Source organism: Oncorhynchus mykiss, chromosome 15 (genome assembly GCF_013265735.2).
Source record: "Oncorhynchus mykiss isolate Arlee chromosome 15, USDA_OmykA_1.1, whole genome shotgun sequence".
Classification (NCBI taxonomy): domain Eukaryota; kingdom Metazoa; phylum Chordata; class Actinopteri; order Salmoniformes; family Salmonidae; genus Oncorhynchus; species Oncorhynchus mykiss.
The window spans coordinates 29,730,972-29,744,126 of record NC_048579.1 but is presented as its reverse complement, the minus strand read 5'-3'; the positions used below and the strand labels follow the sequence as shown (position 1 = coordinate 29,744,126).

Here is a 13,155-nt window from a genome sequence, read left to right as displayed (position 1 = left end):
TATCAGCTCATTTTCAACCCCCTCTATCTGGATTGGCTAAGAAACACAAAACTCAGCGTGTGTGTATGTGTGTGTGTGTGTGTTACCTAGCTCCAGAACCAGGAGGCTCTGCGTGTGCAGCTGAAGCGGGCTGAGCAGGAGATCAGTTTGAAACTGGCGGAGGCCATGAGACATCTGGAGGACCCGGTCCAAAGACAGAGAGTCCTGGTGGAGGAGGACAGACACAAGTACCTGGGCTTGGAGGAGAGGGTGTTCAACCAACTAGGGTAAGAGTGAGTGTGTGTTACTGACTAACTACAAGTACACACCTTCCAAACATAGCTCACAGGCACCGGCAGGCCATGTCTGTCTCTCATTCAAGCCCAGAAATCACTGAAGTATAGGACCAGGCAGCCTGGGCAGGCAATTATTCACAGCATACTCTCAATTTAATTCACTCGTCGCGGTTTGCCAATCGGGAACGGTAATTGAATCATTTTAATTCTGATATTTAACAGGCAAGGTCATAGCACTGCCTGAGTAGAAAGCGGTAAACATATGCCCCGATAAACATCACGATAGGAGCATTTCCTGAACGTTGGTTTTTTCAGGGTTAATCAGACAGGCGCAGGGCGCTGGATTCAGCTGTGTTTTCCTTGGCGCAGTGCCAGGTCTTACTCAGCAAAGGCCTGCCGTAGTGTTTTAAATATGGCTCGTTAATGAGCTCTGTTTGGCTGAGGCGCTGCGTGCGTGACAGGGAATGTGGTGTGAAAAGACGGAGCCTTCTCCTCCGGATAGAAACGCAATTTAATACAACCTGGGAGAGTGTCTGCTGAGGGTTCTAAAAATACTCTGAGAGGAAGTGAGGCGACAAACGACCAAGGTTTATCACTGTTACAACCACTGCAGCAATCCAAGGGTACATAACATGAGGATATTGCTAACGTGGAGGATGTCAGAGGAAGGTCAATTAAGATGTCGTGTATTGCGTCATTCTTTCACAAATGTCAGTAGGATACAGGTTATTCCATCGTTTTAAGCACATGCATTTCCTGCATTTCCAATCCTAGGCTCGATTAAATAACTCCAGAAACGGACTGGTCGTAGGGAAGATCGGGGCAAATGCCCGGATGGGCTGGTCAATCTTTAGCACAGTGGGTTGGTCTTAAGTGGGGCTTTTGTACAGAATGATCCGTGTTTGGCTAATAATGGGGGCCTCGAGGGAAAATAACATTTTCCTGTTTGGGGACCAATTGTGTGTGTGTGTGTGTGAGGTCCCAGTCTGTCCCTGGTCACTCCTATTTATTTCCAGTCAGTTCCGTTTACCAGTCATCATAAGCCCGTCAAAGAGGCTAGATCTGAGCCAGCTGTCAGCACTAAGCCAGTGATCCTACTGCCCTTGAGCAATAGAGAAAGATGAGAGAGAGTTGAGTGCCCATGAAGCCTCCTCAAATAGATGATCCCTGGGACATCACAAGTGTTTGTCAAGCTATCTTTAGAAGTGTATTTTAATGATGCGACACTTTATAGACTCACTTTCTACTTTCTGAAGTCCCGTTATAGCTCTTTTAAGAAGAAAGAGCAGTTTTTTCCCCTTGTCAGCTCTTCAGTTGAACTTTTCCATAGTCATCATCAAGAGGCCTTGACATAAGAGGGCCGCGACGTCAGTAGTTATTGTCTTTTCACTCCCTATTGAGAGCAACTTGACAAAAAGTTTACGGTTCCCAAGGGAAGTTGGTCACACACAAAAAAAAAAGAATCACCATTTAGTTGATTCTTCATGCAGTTCAGAATAGCACACGTTGATATCATCCGCCCAGCACATTTCCCCTTGGAGTTGACTTCTCAGGATCCCATGGATACAGTGTATCAAGCGGATAGGATCCTATGTAAGGAAGTGGTCGCACGAATAAACCCCAGTTTCCATGTGAACACAGTTGAGGTTTTGGCAAGTAACCCGATCCAGTCGGAGCGGACTCACATAGAGGAGGTGCAGCGTGGTCTGACTAAAGGCAACTTTGGCTATTAAGGTTGGAGGGCTAACTTTCCTACCGCCCAGATGTTCTTGTTTTTTATTTTTTTAAATAATTTTTTAAAAATACAACATTGTTTGATTTGATCTATATATTTTTTTTCATGCCCTCTTGTCTTTTCACTTGTCATTCAGTTACCTCAAACTGGAGCTCCCTCTGTGCCCATAAGATTTAAATGAGTATTGTCTGCCCCCTAGTGTTGAAATGGAGGCAGTGTTTCAGGTGACTCTTCTCAAGTCAGATCTCTTAGCATCTCTAGTATGTCAGGAATTTGACGGTGCCTCCGTATCTCATTTGGTATCAATGGAGATGAAAATGTTTGAATGGATTTATGTAGCGCTTAGTTAGAGGGAAACCCACTTCATCCACCACCAATGTGTGGCAACCATTTATGGCACAAACCTCACCACGCATCAGTTAGCATGGTGGAGAGGTGAGGAGTGATACAAATGAAGCCAATTATGAATGGAGGTGAGCTGGTGGTTTTGAATGTCCTCTCTGTCTGTGTGTGTAGGGAGCTGGAGCTGTATGTGGACACTCTGAAGAGGGAGACCGGCCCGGCGGGGCCTCACAGAGCTGTCACACTGAAACATGTGGAGGAGGGGGCCGTTAGCCTCAGGAGAGTGGGAGAATCTCTGGCAGGACTCAAAGGTAAGACTGCAGTACAGTATAGCCTACTTTTAAGACCCATACAGTACCTTAGATTATATGCGTTGCCATGGATTCCATAGGTTTCTGTGTGCTAGGGTTTTCAGTTACAGGTGAGAAGTCCAATAATATAATTTGTTAATTTATACTGAACAAAAATCGAAATGCAACATGTAAAGTGTGGGTCCCACATCGCTGTTAGTGAAGTTTAGCCTTTGTCAAGATAATCCACCCACTTGACAGGTGTGGCATATCAAGAAGCTGATTAAACAGCATGATCATTACACAGGTGCACCTTGTGCTGGGGACAATAAAAGACCACTCTAAAATGTGCAGTTTTGTCACACAACACAATGCCACAAACATGTTGCATTTATATTTTTGTTCAGTATAATAACATTTGGGTAACATAATGCTACAACTGGAAAAATACATGTAATTTTAAAAAAATGTTGTATGTGTTTTTGTGTCCAAAAAGAGAATAAGCTTGAAAACGGTATGTTGAATAACAGTAGAGTTCTGCTGACGCAGCACACTAATTAAGTTGTCCCCCAATGATGGTTGGTGAAGTTAATAGAAAATACAAATCTGAAACATGGTATTTCCTGTGTGTTTTCTCAGGGGAGTTTCCGGCACTGCAGACCAGGATGCGTGCGGTGCTGAGGGTGGAGGTGGAGGCTGTGAAGTTCCTCAAGGAGGAGCCCCACAAACTAGACAGCATGCTGAAGCGAGTCAAGAGCCTCACAGAGACACTCAGTAGCCTGAGGAGGTACATGAACCAGGGAGGGACCGGGAGTGTGCACTTGTTCACTCCCCCTCATGCATTTAAAAGCATTTTATTGTTGCAAGCGTGGCTGGGGGTTCTCTTCACCATATTCCTCACACCAGTCCAGTCTTTTTAAATCCATGAGAAGGGAGTGTACAAGTGCCCACTTCAAAAGAAGGGTAGAGACTCAAATCAAATTTCAAATCAAATTTGCACCGAATACAACAGGTGAAACGCTTACTTATACAAGCCCTTAAAGTTTTAAGAAAATATATATTTTTAAAGTAAGAGATAAGAATAACAAATAATTAAAGAGCAGTAGTAATTAACAATAGTGGGGCTATATATAGGTTGTACCGGTTCAGAGTCAATGTCATTGTGCAGGTAGAGTTATTAGTGACGATGCATAGATAATAACAGAGAGTAGCAGCAGTGTATAGGGATACTTAAAACATGAACATAACAGGTGGCTGGAGTCTGACAAAAACAATTCTGACACCGCCTGGTATAGAGGTCCTGGGTGGCAGGAAGCTTAGCCCCGGTGGTGTACTGTGATGTACTGGGCCGTACGCGTAAAACCTTTTGAGGATCTGAGAACCCGTGCCAAATCTTTTCAGTCTCATGATGGGGAATAGGTTTTGTCGTGCTCTCTTCACTACTGTCTTGGTATGCTTGGACCATGTTAGATTGTTGGTGATGCTCCAGTTTCAACTATTCTGCCTTATTATTATTCGACCATGCTGGTCATTTATGAACATTTGAACATCTTGACCATGTTTTGTTATGATCTCCACCCGGCACAGCCAGAAGAGGACTGGCCACCCCACATAGCCTGGTTCCTCTCTAGGTTTCTTCCTAGGTTTTGGCCTTTCTAGGGAGTTTTTCCTAGCCACCGTGCTTCTTCACCTGCATTGCTTGCTGTTTGGGGTTTTAGGCTGGGTTTCTGTACAGCACTTTGAGATATCAGCTGATGTACGAAGGGCTATATAAAATAAATTTGATTGATGTGGACGCCAAGGAACTTGAAGCTCTCAACCTGCTCCACTACTGCCCCGTCGATGAGAATGGGGGAAATCGAGGGAGTGAGAGGTTAAAAGAGAGACATTGAGAGTGGATGGAAAACAGAAGCTTCCAGAGAAGTCAGACAGTGGGGAGCATGACTATAGTGTAAGGGACACTAACAGTTGATTATGCTGGCGAGGCGTTGGCTCTGATCCCATCCGATGGGTCATGCGGAATGGACAGAGGTGGCGTCCATCTTAATTTAGCTCTCCATTGAACCGATAAGTTAATTAATTTGGGCGCAACACGGCTCCCTGCGGCATTTCATTTCCATATAAACATCTGTCAGAGACACTCTGCTCTGTGGGTCGTCAACACTTTTTCCAAGGGTGCACCACACAACGCAGCCAAACTAATCTACATTACCTCGTCCCGTCGGTGCATTTTTCTCCCCGCACTTCAGAGATGATTACACTCACTTTGATGCTGGGTTTGGGCCAAATTCACTTGGGGAGGTTTATTGTGTTTTCAGGCTAAAGAAGCTTGGATGGTGCAATAGTTCTTTCAAATTCCAAAGTTCTGTATCCCACTAAGGGTAGGAGGTTAGGAGATTTGAAGCATGCTTTCATAGGAGCATGACATATGTCCTCATAGCTGCAGTATGTTTTTAACCTTAACCTTAGTGGGATACAGTTTAGATTAACCAGTGTTTGGCTGCTTGTGATCAGTCTACTTTCCAAAACTTTCCCAACATTTGTTTTGGGGGGGGCTATATTTTCAGAAATCCTGGTTGGAATATTCCAGGAGGAAATAAGCACAAAATACAGAATCCTCCAACCAGAATTTAATTTTGGGAAAGTAACCTGAAGTCTAATAGTAAGTCTATCCTGCCCTCTACGCCCTACAGATGTGCTACAGAGGGTCTGCTGAAGGGATCTGACCCTGCTATGTGTGCCTCAGTGAAACCAACCCCATCAGAGAGCAGCCCAGTCACCACCACCACCACCGTGGACTCCGACCCCCCAGTGGAGCTTCCAGCTTCCCCCTCGGCCCTGCCCGAGCCCCAGAGCTCCTCCATCAGGTCTGAAGTGGTCATGCCCTCCTCCCCCATGGTCATCCACCACGTCCAGAGTGCTCCGGTCCACATGCAGCAGTCCCAGCAGTCTGCAGCCCTGCTGGTCCAGCCCAGCCCACCCACGACCCCCACCCACAGCCAGGGCCGGGACTCCCCCAGCTCAGCCAAGGGTTCCACTGGCACCGCCTCGGCCTCAAACTCCAACCCCTCCAGCCAAGGGGGAAGCCCTGCCCAGCAGAAGAAAACCCCTGCTGCCCACCTAGAGCTGGCGACCCAGGCTCCGGTCAATAACGGCAGCAGCGGGACAGGGAACCTCTTAATCGAGGAGATTCACACCAAGAGCAAAAACAGGGCCATGTCTATAGAGGTAATAAGCCCTATGGACGTCATACTGCACTTCAGTCCTCAGTCTATGATATACAATTTCCTCTATGGGTTATTATTTATCTTCCCTCCACTGCTGTCTCCTCTCTCCTCTCTCTCCCCCCTCGCTCGCTCTCTCTCTCAATCCCACCCCTCTCTCTCTCTATCACCCCCCTCCTCCCCTCTCCCTCCCTCCACAGGTGGCAGAGAAGGAGTGGGAGGAACGGAGGCAGAACATGGGCCACTACAATGGGAGGGAGTTTGAGAGGATCCTAAATGAGGCCCAGGCCAACATGATGAAGGGCATTCCCAGTCTGGATGTGCCGAGTGAGGGGGACGCCTCTACAGCACCCTCTGCTGCCCTGGAGGAGCCAACCCCAGGCAAGGGTCTTTTATACAGCTTTAGCTCCTACTGTATTCCACTACTACAATTTTTTTATATTTTGGACAGGTCTTCAGGAAAATGACCCTTTGTAGTTGTCACGTATCCCTCATTGTTGACCTTTTTGTTTATTACAGAAGGGACTCAGCTCAGTTCAGAGAAACCAGCCATAGCCAAGCCTGCTGGTCTTGAGAAACTCCCCAAGTCCGTGCTAGAGAAACCCGCCACCACCAAGCCTATCGCTGCTGCAGACAAAGTGGGCAAAGTCAGCTTGGAGAAGGCCATCAAGTCCCCTCCCCCTCCACCACCCAGAAAGACCTTCCCCACCTCCAGCTCTGGAATGACCACCACACGGTCTGGTGAGGTGGTTTACACCAGCAGGAAGGAGTCTGCCTCGGGACAGGTCAGTCTGCCGTGTAGTTAGGCTGCAGGGTAGTCTGCGGTCAACTAGCTCTGATCCAGGGGGTTACACTCGGCTTGCTGACACTGAGCCTTCAGCGTCAGCAAGCCGCACGTAACGCCCTGGACCAGAGCGAATGGCAAACCGTAGACACCGTTTCTACTTGGGTGGGTCAGACCTGACCGTAAACAACATGGGGAGAGGGGATGAAGTCTAAGGACAGTTAATCAAGCAATCTGAGAACCTTATAATTGATATTGGAATGGCCCATGTTGCACTCTTGTGGTAAATAGTATTGATGCTAGTATTCGAGTCATATTAAAAATAATTCCCGTCCGCCCAGGAGGAAGATGAGGCTGAGGTCCCACCACAAGCCCCAGCTAGCCAGTCCAAACCCACCAAGGTCCCGCCGGAGACCAAGCCCAAGCCCTCCACCCCTCCCCCCATTGCTGCCTCAGCCAACCACGAGGAGGAGGAGGACGAGGGAGACAAAATTATGGCAGAGCTCCAGGTGAGAAACACACCGTACATCCAACAGCTGCTGTACATTTACCGCCACACACACACATACGTCATACTTCAGCAATAATGCCCGACGCAACGTGGGGTGCCTGGACACAACCCTTAGCCGTGGTATATTGGCCATATATCACAAACCCCCCCGAGGTGCCTTATTGCGATTATAAACTAGTTACTAATGTAACTAGAACAGTAAAAATACATGTTTCGTCATACCTGTGGTATACTGTCTGATATACCACGGCTGGGAGCCAATCAGCATTCAGGACACGAACCACACAGTTTATAATATGCAATAATGATCACATAGAACCACCGGAAAACACATCCACATACACACTGATGATGGTTGTGAGGAGGTTGAATGTGCTGTATCTCTCCTTGACTGTGGGAGTGGGTCCTCTTGTCTCTTCTTTTTGTGGTGGCTGGGTTACCTTCACTTGGCAGAGGATGGACACAGTCATTTACAAAAGCAGAATTAACCATTGTCTTCCCCTTAGATAGTTTAACCATTCGGTAACCACAGCACTAGGTTAATAGTATCCGAGTCGTATCAGACCGGCACCAAGCAGAAGAATGTTCTCCACTTCCCTGCCTGGTACCGTAGGTGTTTCTAACAGACTATCTCACATATGGTAGGCAAAGCATAGGTAGGCTCTAGACCTCAGGGCCCTAAACCCTAATCCCCTGACCTATCTTCAATCCCCAGGTGTTCCAGAAGTGCACAGTTAAGGATGTAGGGGTGAAAAGTAGTGTGCTAGAGACACACCCTGCTCGAGTTGAGCCCCAGATCAGAGAGCTAAGACCCGGGGCCTTATTGCCCCTCAAAGAGAAAAAGGTAAAGGATGTGGCACCGTTTAGCCGTCTGTCTAACTGCCTGCTGCTGCCCACTACGTGACGCCAACTAACGATTGCCTTAACCTTCTCTGTGCCTTTCACACTTCCCTGCTTCTGCCTCAGCCAAGAGATCTGTACTGTAACAACTCCACTACCCAAAATCCCTTCTGTTTCTGACTTGTTCTCTTTTTCCCTTTTTGATTTCAATGGAACTCACGGTTTGGACTTGTTTTTCTCTGATTAAGTCTGCAGAAAATGTCTGGGAAAGTTTGTGTGCATCCAACTCATGAATGAGGTCTTGTTGCTACTGGTATTTGATTGCCTTATGTTTGCCTTGACTGATCCAACCAATAAAATAATCCTTTATCTTGAATCCAGACGTAGTCGAATGGTCTTGTCCGTTTTCTTTGGAATAACTGCCCTTTATTCAAATAATAATAATTTGCTTCTAGACTTTATAGACTCTATACGAAATTACTTTGAGTTGGATTGGCTATTGAGGAGAACGAGGTTTTATGACTTCACACCTAGGTGACAGGCTTGTTTTTGCAGACTTGGTTTACTTTTGGTCACTTTGACCTTTTGACTCTTTTTCTGTACTTGCTTTATTTCTTGGGAACAATACCTTACTACTTCTCTAAACCTCTATAGAACTGTAACTTGATCTGCTCATTCATTTTAATACCCAAAGATATGCCTACTGTGGTTGTTGTCCACGGGAGAAAAGTCTGTGTTTTAGATTACAGTCACACAGTAAACTACAGTGTGGTTGTGTCCCATATATGGCACCCAATTGGCTATATAGTGCACTACGTTGGACCAGAGCCCTGTTTGCCTTGGTGAAAAGTAGTGCACTACAGGGTACCATTTGGGAGGTACACTGGATCTTATGTTCCTCGCTCAGAAACCTCGCCACGCGAGATATCGAACATGAGAGATCCAGTTATTCCGTGGGTCAGATTTGAAGTCGTCCTTGAAAACCCAATGTTCGGCGCCCACATCAACAATCAGGATTTCGTCACGTTATTCCCACATACGCATTTTCAGTCATGCAACATTGTATTCCACTCACCAACATGGGAATGATTGAAAAAACATTATTGTAGCTCCAACAACAGTGAGGATATATAAAAAATGATACAACGCTGAACATTAGCCAGTCTGTGGATAGAATGAGTGTCGGTCTATACTCCAGATTAGAATAGTAGTTAGTTAACTCTAATTCCTTAGTAAAAGGGGCAATCTGGGATTGGTACATCCATTTTTTGGGACTTTTAGGATAGACTACTTCGTTGTTTTGAATCCCAAATTGTCCCTTCAAAGTTTTTTTTTTACATAATCCATTCCCTTATCCATGAACTACATTCCATTCCAACTCCCGATATCCATAACATACCATAACCATTCACTTGTGCCTGCATGAGTTATCCTATAAGGCATCTAACAATACTTGTAAACAAACACGTTGTGTAAACACCGAAGGGACTGAAACATGCTGACGTTTCAGGATCTACTTCTTATCTTCTCGATCTTGAAACGCATACCATAGAGCAACAACTCAAACGATGCCTTATAGGAGGGTTGTTGCCCAATGCAGTGTTAAGACCGTGGATGGAAATACCTATGTGAATGTACCATGCAATCCACAGTGTCTTCAACCTTGTTTCAATTGGCACTTTAAAATCAGGGCCAAATTCGATCTGTGCCCACTTAAGACCTGCCTTGAATTGAAATGTCAATGGAAACGAGGCTTTGGAGTGCAGTTGCGCCATACGGTGCACCCATAGAGTGCAGTTGCGCCATACGGTGCACCCATAGAGTGCAGTTTCGCAATAACGCTGTCCCTTAATTCACAAACTGTCCTAGCAGAGCTCGGAGAAAACTCGGGAGGATAAACATCCCAACGCGGATGAAAACGGGAACACCACCCCTCTTCGTCAAAGTCCAGGGGTACGAAAAGCATATTTTGACCGCTAAAACTTAACAGTGGAAACATCTCAGGGCATTTTATTAAGCTAAGAATAGTCTTTTGACATACAAAGTTTCAAACGTGCCTTGACATGTTTCAAAATGTCCGGTTCTACAGCCTTATGAAAGTCATTTGCATGCCTTACATGTCATGATATACAGTGTGCTCCCATATTGATAGGTTTGTCATGTGGTATATAGTGTTGTGGTTCTAGCTTTTAGCATGGAGTGTTGTGGTTTTTAATATAAATTCTCTCCTCCTTTCTTTGCCGTATGCAGGTCATATACTACGTCACTGGGCAGATCTCCAAAGAGCAGCTGCCACCCCCGGCCGCCATGGACGAGGCTCCGGAACACAGAGGCAACCCAACACTATCCCCCTCACAGGTGTCAAATGTGAATGCTAATGACAATTCCCCAAGCCAGCAGCCTCAACCGAAACCCCAGCAGTTAGGGCCACCTGTATCTCCCAAGCCTCTGTTCTTGAATGGCCCCAGCCCTCTGTCTCAGAAACAGGTGGTGACCTCAGAGTCATTGAAGACCAGCCCAGGAGTGGTGAAAGGGGTTCTGGAAAACCCAGCGACCACCACTGTAAATAAGCTTCAGATAAGCACAGTCAAGAGGATAGAGACCTCAGTCTCCTCAGTCGTCCAGGAGTCCAGCATTCCCCGCAGTAAGAGTGTTGTGTTGCCCGCTGCATTGCCTGAAGTCCCTCCACCAACCACCATAAGAGAGGCTCCTAAAGCAGTGGTGTCTCCCCCAGAGAAGGCTCTTAGTGAGGCCACTGATCAGCCCAGACACTGGTATGAGGAGGTGGATGAGGAGGCCAGCCTGAGCCCTGACCTCCCTGGTGAGGAAGCCCCTCCGCCCCCAGACAACATTGCCTTCATGATCACCAACAGCAAGGTCCAGGCCCTGTCCTGTGGGGAGTACCAGGAGCTGGTCAATGCCAAACGGGGCATCCAGACCGTGACCGTGTGTGGGGGACCTGGGAAACGGGAGATGACCAACACCACCCCGGGCGGCTCGGCGGGGTCACAGGACAATGGCTTCAACAACAAGAAGCCGGTCATCATCATCTTCGACCAGCCCATGGACATCCGCTCGGCCTACAAGCGCCTGTCCACGGTGTTCGAGTGCGAGGAGGAGCTGGAGAGCATGCTGGCCGCAGAGTGCATCGAGGAGGAGGACGAGGAGACGGAGGAGACAGAGAGGAGCAGTGGTGGACTGCAGGTAAAGGTCAAGGCCCCCAGCAGTGCTCTTAGCTCTTCCAGTAGTAGCTTGTCGCGCTCTTCCTCCTCGACTTCGGAGCTCGGCGAGTTGTCCGGTGATGGCAAGCCAGATGGGAAGAAGAAGTTTACATTCAAGTTTCCCAAGAAGCAGCTGGCCGCTCTGTCGCAGGCCATCCGCACGGGCACCAAGACGGGCAAGAAGACGCTGCAGGTGGTGGTGTACGAGGACGAGGAGGAGTCGGACGGCACAGTCCGACAGCACAAGGAGGCCAAGAGATTTGAGATCCAAAGTCGCTCCAAACCATCTGCTGCCCCGGCAAACAAGACGCCCAAGGCCCCAGCTGCAGCCATTGTAAGGAGGGAGCACTCGGACTCCAAAGGCAGGACGGACAAGATCCGGAAGAGCACCTACAAGACCCTGGACAGCCTGGAGCAGACCATCAAACAGCTAGAGACGACCATCAGTGAGATGGGCCCCGCAACGCACCACCAGGAGAAACCAGTGAGGAGTGCAGCCAGCGTGGAGCCCCATGCTGGGTGTGTCTTGAGTGGGGAGAATGGAGGCCTGAAGAGGTCCTTATCACTCCCTTCCAAGAGTTCACTCCTCAAGGTCCCCAAGCCCAGCAAGGCCTCCTCTCAGAGGAAGAAGACCAAACCTCAGCTCCTCCCCCGGCCAGCCGTCATCCCCACCGCCACTGTCACCCCCGTCACCAGCCAACAGGTCTCTTTCTAAGCTCTTGTCAATCGGGAGGCTTTGGGCCCTCTTTTTAGTCGTCCCTCCCTCCCTTCACTCCATCCTAACCACTGGGTTTACCAATCAACCACTTATTAACTCACACCCCAGGTGTTTTGGAAATGTCAGAGCCCTTCTCTGTTGGTTACTCCCTGTGTGATCATGGTCCAACATGATTGGGGAGTGGCATTTTCAATGGGTCCCTCCTCCTGTCTCTCATGTCTCTCCTTCAGTTGGCTGCTCAAACTCTAACCGGGGCTTCAGCCAGTAGTAGACTCTTAATCACACAATGACACTCAATGTTGATTACACTGTCTTTTTTGGTTTCTTGAAGTGGTTGTTCTTGGACTGCATGAACTGTAGGGTTATACGTTTTGGTATAGGCTACTACGGTACAGGGGGTGCATGTGCTCTTACCGGTGTTATTAAGGTTAACTGTGAGGGTAATCTTGAATGAACAGTTTTCTGACCTGTCAGTGCCTTGTTTATAACAGTTTCTCATACCTCCAATATGGTCTGTTTTTTTTCTTTTTTTCTTTCTTTTCTTTTCTTTCTTGTTTTGTTTCGTTTGGATCCTCTTGCAGAACGCAACCAGTGTCGCTTCCCCTACTAGTCGGATGCCAGTGCCCCTGTCTGCGAAGTCCAGGCAGTCGCCAGGGACTACTACTGACAAAGCAGGAAAACAGCAAAAGCTACAGGACAGCACTCAGAGGCAGTTTCGACAGGTAGTTTTACTATAGGGCTTTACCAGAGACCATAGGGACTAGAGGGAACACACCTATATAGTGAACACAGGACATAGAAAACGAGAGGCCTGTGCTAAAAGGGGGGGGGGGGGGGGGTGTATTTAAACAACCAAAGCTGTGAGATTAAGTGTTTCGTTTAAATGGGATTGAGGTGGCCATTCTGGCTTCTGTTGATGTTTTCTCTTGATCTACTCTGACTGAAAGGCATGTTTGACTCTTTGACTGTTACCCCCATAACATCATCGTACTGTATGCTCGTGCATGGTCCACACTGCTCATGGCGGCTTTTGCTGTGTTGGTGACATGAAAAAAAAATGTAAAGAGAAAGACAAAGACAGATATACCCTGTCATTGACTGAGTTCTCCATCCCATCCCGTTTCCATCACAGCCGAGTTCCTAAACAGTGTTTGCCAACCAACCCCAGGATGCTTTACTAAACTGATACTTCCGATGAGCCACGCTCCCTCCTAC

At 47.6% G+C, this 13,155-nt stretch overlaps 1 protein-coding gene across 15 annotated transcripts in view; it reads left to right on the top strand.

Annotated features, from left to right (window-relative positions):
- LOC110489970 (sickle tail protein) overlaps positions 1–13,155 on the top strand; it is a 226,542-nt gene that overhangs the window by 210,926 nt on the left and 2,461 nt on the right. For 11 of the 15 annotated variants that reach the window (XM_036944276.1, XM_036944271.1, XM_036944267.1 and 8 more), the window contains 11 exons: positions 91–266; positions 2,527–2,663; positions 3,282–3,429; positions 5,336–5,870; positions 6,067–6,247; positions 6,386–6,651; positions 6,992–7,159; positions 7,877–8,005; positions 9,874–9,954; positions 10,252–11,925; positions 12,522–12,662. In XM_036944276.1, coding sequence (XP_036800171.1) covers positions 91–266; positions 2,527–2,663; positions 3,282–3,429; positions 5,336–5,870; positions 6,067–6,247; positions 6,386–6,651; positions 6,992–7,159; positions 7,877–8,005; positions 9,874–9,954; positions 10,252–11,925; positions 12,522–12,662 — 3,636 coding nt within the window. The remainder of the gene's footprint in view (positions 1–90; positions 267–2,526; positions 2,664–3,281; positions 3,430–5,335; positions 5,871–6,066; positions 6,248–6,385; positions 6,652–6,991; positions 7,160–7,876; positions 8,006–9,873; positions 9,955–10,251; positions 11,926–12,521; positions 12,663–13,155) is intronic. The other 4 variants (XM_036944278.1, XM_036944273.1, XM_036944269.1 and 1 more) reach the window with 4 other exon arrangements.